Here is a 6,810-nt window from a genome sequence, read left to right as displayed (position 1 = left end):
GCATAACTAATGTTGATTGTGATTGATTAATTGAATAAAAACTTTGTTTTAAAAAAAAAAGACTGGGCTAGCCTGGGCCATCCAGGTCAGGGCAGATGAACAGAGGTGGTTTGCCATTGCCCGCCTCTGCGTAGCAACCCTGGGCTTCCGTGGTGGTCCCCCATCCGAGTATTAATATTAGGCTAATGCTGCTTGGTTTCCGAGATCCGACAAGATCCAGCTAGGCTGGGCCATCCAGGTGAGGGCAGATGAACAGAGGTGGGCTTGCCATTGCCTGCCTCTGCATAGCAACCCTTGGTGGTCTCCCATCCAACATGTCAGGGCAACATATCTAGAGTAAGTCCCATCATCTTGGTAAGACTGATCTCTCCCTATGGTGATGTTCTGACCAAATGTTCATAATAACAGTTCCTACCTGGAACCAGATTGTCCGTCCGTTGGCATCCCGTAGGGACTTCATGCCAGGAACGTTGTAGCACTGAAGCCACTGTTCAAAGGCTGTGGAATCTGCGGACCTCTCCGGGTCGTAACCTTTGCCCTCTAAAGCACAGAAGGAAATGCTCTCAGATACCTCCTCACCCACCTTCAGTTTTGCAGAACAAGTGCAGCTGTTCTCTGCTTTTTAAAAAAGATTTTCCTCTATAACAAGGACTAGCATCTTAAATTTTTTCCAAAGCTGCTCAGATCTTCAGTTATCTGTGGCACCTAAGCTCCAGGGGTCCCCATCGCTTTTGACCTTGTGGGCATTGCTGGAATTCTTTTTTTTTTTGAGCCCCCGGAGGGGATTTTTTATTATTTCTTATATCACTACAAAAACTATAACAGAAGAATAGGGAAGGGAAACTACATTTAAGGGATAAAGTAAAGAACCCACTACTCACTAAAAACCCAAGAGAGGAGATCCTCTTACTAGCTTAATTACATCAAGTCTTCTCATCATTAATCCCATTATAAACTGAGTCAAACATTTATAGTACTGTTCCCCAAAGCTGCTCAGATCTTCAGTTATCTGTGGCACCTAAGCTCCAGAACACAATAGCATAATCCAGGGGCCCCCATCGTTTTTTCCTTGTGGGCACTGCTGGAATTCTTTTTTTTTTTTTTGACCCCCCGGAGGGGATTTTTTAATTATTTCTTATATCACTACAAAAACTATAACAGAAGAAAAGGGAAGGGAAACTACATTTACGGGATAAAGTAAAGAACCCACTACTAACTAAAAACCCAAGAGAGGAGATCCTCTTACTAGCTTAATTACATCAAGTCTTCTCATCATTAATCCCATTATAAACTGAGTCAAACATTTATAGTACTGTTCCTTTAAAGCTTAAAATTTAACTGTCTAAAAAAGGGCACTGCTGGAATTCTGATACAGGGTGGTGGGCACAGCCACAAAATGGCTACTATAGGAGGCGGGCCATAAAATGGCCCCTGTGGGAGGCGGAGCCAATTGCAGGCACAAAGGAAGCCAAAGTGCAGGGGACAAAAGGGGTAAACTGGTTTACAAAGTGGGGCCAGAGAAAGGATAAAACCAGCCTGCGTAGTGGCAGCTGCTGCAGAAACGTTCCTTTAATCTGCACTGCCATTCAAATCCCCAGTGGCCAATCAGAAGCCCGACCAGACAGGAGCCCACTTAGCCCCACCCACTTAAAAAACACTTGGTGGGCACCATGCTGCCTCTGGGCGCCCCATTGGGGGCCCCTGCTATAGTCATACAGGCTTCCTCCCCTCTGATTTTTCTCCCCCACCCGCCCATCAACAACACTCCAGAGGCCAGGATCCACCAAAGCCCGTCACCCTAGCAAGAAACACAAGAGTGCGTCGGCCCAGCCCTTACCCAGACGAACGACCTCCGTGGGCAGCTGGTGGCAGAGCTCCAGCAAGTCCGGATTCTCCCGCTTGAGCTTCACCTTTCTGCTGAGCGTCACGGCGGAGTCCTACAAGGGTCAGGGAAAGTCTACAAACAGGCAACCTCGATGACCAGAAAACGTCAACTCTCCCTCTTCCCCAAGAGGGCTCGTTCCCGGCATGAAGCGCCCCATGACTAGATAAGCCTCCAAACCAGAGGTCCCCAACACGGTGCCCACCGCCACCTTTCCAGTGTTTTTTAGAAAGTGGGCGGGGCCAGGTGGGGCTTTTGCTCAGCCAGGCTTCCGATTGGCCACTGGAGATTTGATGGGCGGGCGATGCAGATTTTTTTTGAACATTGCTTTGGCAGCAGCTGCCACCACGGCACAAGAATCTCAGCTGTGCAGCGGGCAAGGAAGAGACACCAGTACCCATCATTCCAAGCGGCCTGTCAAAAACCAGCAAGCAAAGACTTCTGGGAGGTTCCCCCCCTGTTGGAAGTTCCAGGAGCGATGTCCCCTGTCTCAGACCTCCAGACTGAGTGGCAAGAGAGGCTAGATAGCTAGACGGGCACGCTGACCTTTCTTCCCGCCTTTACTCTTCTGCCACTGTCCCCTTTGAAATGCAGATTGTGCTCTCAGGGACCAATTTCCCCTTCCTTCAATTCTCTCTCAGAGATGAAGACAAGCTTTCTCCCTGCACGCACCAAGAGAGAGACACGTGGTGCAGCGTTCCCTCTAAGCTGATTTAGTGTGAGCTAGCTCACAGTTTTGTTTTGGGTTTTTTAAAAAATTTTATTTTCATTTTTCCATAACATACACTCCATATTTTTTCCAACATTCTGGGGTTACATTAGACATTTTCTTCAATCCACTTATTGACTTTTTGCCATTTTTGCTTAAAGTTACTTTCTGTTTTTCCCGCTAGCTCACAGTTTTTTCACCTCCGGCTCACACATTTTTGTCCTAGCTCAGGAAGGGATGGCTCCAGAGCAAACTAATTTATGCAGCAGCCAAATCGGTCGCTCACAACTTTAAGGCCAGTAGCTCACAAAGGAGAATTTTTGCTCACAAGACTCCACAGCTTAGAGGGGACATTGATGTGGTCCTCTCTTGGCACCATGAGGCAGATGGGCCTCTCGCCATCTGCTTCCATCCTTTAGCTAGTAAGTTAGTACTCTATCCTGTCCCTACCCTTTCCTCTCCAAAGTGTACTTCTCAAATAAAGAGAGGAGTATTTCTTTTCTAGAAGAAGAAGAAGGAGAGATTGGATTTATACCCTGCCCTTTACTACCCAAAGGTGACTCAGAGCAGCTTACAAACTCCTTTCCTTTCCCCTCCCCACAACAGACACCCTGTGAGGTAGTTGGGGCTGAGACAGCTCTGACAGAAACTGCTCTTTTTCAAGAACAGCTGTGCCAGAGTTATGGCTTGCCCAAGGTCATCCAGCCAGGTGCACGTGGAGGAGTGGGGAATCAAACTCGGTTCTCCCAGATTAGAGTCCACACACTTAACCACTACACCAAACTGGGGGTGGTGGAGGAGGAGAGGTTTTATACCCCGCTAAGATGCTGAGCTGCAGACCGGAAGGTCGGTAGTTCAGCAGTTCGAGACCCGAGTGCCGCATGACAGAGTGAGCTCCCGTCTCTGGCCCCAGCTCCTGCCAACCTAGCAGCTTGAAAGCAAGAAATTGCAAGTAGATGAATAGGTACCGCTTCGGTGGGAAGGTAACAGTGTTCCGTGCGTCTCGGCCACATGACCATGGAAATGTCTTCGGATAGCGGTGGCTCTTCGGCTTGGAAACGGAGACGAGCACCACACCCCTAGAGTCGGACTCGACTGGCTTTCGAGCAAGGGCAACCTTTACTATTTCTCTTCTAAACTTGCAACGTGGCTCTGTGTAGGTTTGTAAGCTGAGTAACCCAGTAAAGTGACGCTCTCCGGTGTTTGTAGCTTTATTTAAGCACTCTGCTAACTAGTGGTGACGACACTAACCACACCAGTTAACCTCAATACCCCCCCCCACCCCTTCCCTCTCACCGGCTCCCGATGTTGCAAGTTCTCCAGGACGGTCCTTGCCTTCTCAAAGGGAGGGATTTTCAACCTGAAAGGGCCCCCAGAAAGGCAACAGTTACATTTGTCAATCCTTGACAGGGGTCATTTCCTGCAGGAGCGCACAGGAGCGGAGCTCCAGCAGTAAAGAGCCCAAGGGGTGGGCACATGCAACAAGCCCCGCCCCCTGCTCCCAGCAGCCCTCAGTCAGAGCAAGAAGTAGCCAGGTAAGCTGCAGAGCCCCCCCCCGGCCCCCCGGGCCCAAACAGTCCAGGGGCACCTTTAAGACCAAGTTTTATTCAGGTACAAGCTCTCCCTCCTCTGTGAGGACAGATCTGCATGCTCCCCCCCCCCCCAACTAGCAATCCAAAACAGTCCAGTGGAGCCTGAGCGGTGGGTGTTGCCTTCTGACACACTTCCGGTGATGTCAGGGGGTGTGGCATATACAAATAAGGTATGCTAATGAGTTATGCTAATGAGCTCCTGCCTCTCTTTCTACGAAATGACCCCTGATCCTTGACATCGCAGCGACGTGGTATGCGATGACATCAGAGATCAAGATGCGCTGGAGACCTCCACCCCTGCTCGAAGCCTGGCGCCATCTGGGGGTCGCCACTCGGATTCAGCAAGCCTGTGAGTGTATCGGTGCCTTGATGTGCAGTCACTGCCACACGCGAGAAGCCAGGCCAAAGACAGCTTCCCCCCTCTCTCCCGTAAGGCTCTGCCAAGCGCATGAAGGCCTCGTGTGTTTTATGCACACCAGGGCTTTTTTTTACTGGAAAAAGAGGTGCCGGAAACTCTCAAGAGGGAAATGGAAGTCTTCAAGCTGTATACTGAAAACTCATGAAGTTTTAAACATTTTTCTTAAAAAGAATTTTGTCGGGGATGTTCCGGAACTCCGTTCCGGCGCGTTCCCCCAGGAAAGAAAAGCCCTGCCTCCCTCTGCAGGAAGGCCTCTGGGTCCTTTTGTACTGGGTCACCAACGCTTCTAAAAGCATCTCAGCCAACTCTGAATGGCTTGACTCAAGCTAGTGTCCGGCTCCCCCCTCACCTGTGGAGGATTTCGGCTCGCAGGTAGTTGCCGATACCGTTGAAGAACTTCTGGTTGAGCAAGGCCTCACAGATGGGCTTGTTGAAAGCTTTATCCGAGACATTCTTCAGCACGTTCTCCCTAGAACACAGAAGGGTTTGTTTGGAGGCAGCGAACCCAGCTAGAAGCAGGGGCGGGGCCGTGGCTCAGTGGAAGAGCCTCTGCCTGGCAAGCAGAAGAGTCCCAGGTTCAATCCCCAGCATCTGCAGTTAAAAGGGCCAGGCAGGAGGGGATGGGAAAGACCTTGACCTGAGACCCTGGCTCAGCGGCAGAGCATCTGCTTGGCATGCAGAAGGTCCTGGGTTCAATCCCTGGCATCTCCAGTTAAAAGGACCAGGCAGGAGGTGATGGGAAAGACCTTGACCTGAGACCCTGGCTCAATGGTAGAGCATCTGCTTGGCATGCAGGATGTCCCAGGTTCAATCCCCGGCATCTCCCATGAAAAGGACCAGGCAGGAGGTGATGGGAAAGACCTTGATCTGGGACCCTGGCTCAGTGGTAGATCCTCTGCTTGGTACGCAGAAGGTCCCAGGTTCAATCCCCAGCATTTCCAATTAAAAGGGCCAGGCAGGAGGTGATGGGAAAGACCTTGACCTGAGACCCTGGCTCAGTGGCAGAGCATCTGCTTGGCATGCAGAAGGTCCCAGGTTCAATCCCCGGCATCTCCAGTTAAAAGGGCCAGGCAGGAGGTGATGGGAAAGACCCTGACCTGAGACCCTGGCTTAGCGGCAGAGCATCTGCTTGGCATGCAGAAGGTCCTGGGTTCAATCCCTGGCATCTCCAGTTCAAAGGACCAGGCAGGAGGTGATGGGACATACCTTGATCTGGGACCCTGAATCAGTGGTAGAGCCTCTGCTTGGCATGCAGGAGGTCCCAGGTTCAATCCCCGGCATCTCCCATGAAAAGGACCAGGCAGGAGGTGATGGGAAAGACCTTGATCTGGGACCCTGGCTCAGTGGTAGAGCCTCTGCTTGGTACGCAGAAGGTCCCAGGTTCAATCCCCGGCATCCCAAGGTTAGAAGGATCAGGCGGTAGGTGATGTGAAAGACCTCCACCTGTGCCCCTGGAGAGCTGCTGCCAGTCTGAGTAGACAATACTGAGTGGGAAAAATGCTGTTAAGTTACCTCCATGCCTGAGAGGAGACGAAAGGGGAATCTCGGTTTTCTTCCAACAGTTAGAAAAAAGGCCTTTGCCCTATTTTGACATATTTATTGCTTTGCTGTCCCCCCCCTTTAATTAAATCAAAACCACAGTTGACCTTATAACCTTAGCTTGTTATTTAGTTTTGTCTCTGCACATCTTAGAACACCTTCATCATGTTACATGTTAATTTGCCGTTCAGCCCCTGCCTATAAGTTTGAACCCTACCTTCCATTCCAATGTATCTGAGGACATGTGCCTTGCACACGAAAGCTCGATACCTTGAATAAACCTTTGTTGGTCTTAAAGGTGCCCCACTGGACTCTGAATTTGGATAAAGGAAACAGGCATCATATATAAAAGCCAAATGTTAGTTGGCTCTGTCTTCAGCTCAAACGTTGGCCTCAAGTTATTCTCACACTAATGCTTTAGAATTTGGGGGAGCATATACAATCCGACTAGCTTTCGAACAAGGGAGACCTAGGGCTATTTTTGGGCAGGAACGCACAGGAACGGAGTTCCGGCTGGCTTCCAAGTTGGCCATGCCTAGCAGGAACTTATTAGCATAATAGGCCACACCCAACAGCAGAAACTCATTAGGATTGGCTACATTAGGGGTGTGTATTACATTAGGGCCTAACATGCAAAGGACCAAAAAGGTCCAAAAAGGTCCTGGGTTTT

General features: G+C 50.1%; 1 protein-coding gene across 1 annotated transcript in view; it reads right to left on the bottom strand.

Moving 5' to 3' along the window:
* Positions 1-415: 415 nt before the first annotated feature.
* Positions 416-6,810, bottom strand: part of NEIL1 (nei like DNA glycosylase 1) — a gene marked incomplete at its 3' end in the record, with an annotated part of 9,299 nt that continues 2,904 nt past the window's right edge. The window contains exons 3-6 of the mRNA XM_015424385.1: positions 4,951-5,070; positions 3,888-3,951; positions 1,838-1,937; positions 416-540 (exon numbers count right to left, since the gene is read on the bottom strand). Coding sequence (XP_015279871.1) covers positions 416-540; positions 1,838-1,937; positions 3,888-3,951; positions 4,951-5,070 — 409 coding nt within the window. The remainder of the gene's footprint in view (positions 541-1,837; positions 1,938-3,887; positions 3,952-4,950; positions 5,071-6,810) is intronic.

This window comes from Gekko japonicus, unplaced genomic scaffold (genome assembly GCF_001447785.1).
Source record: "Gekko japonicus isolate JY-2015 unplaced genomic scaffold, Gekko_japonicus_V1.1 scaffold5943, whole genome shotgun sequence".
Classification (NCBI taxonomy): Eukaryota; Metazoa; Chordata; class Lepidosauria; order Squamata; family Gekkonidae; genus Gekko; species Gekko japonicus.
This window is presented reverse-complemented; position numbering and strand designations above follow the sequence as displayed.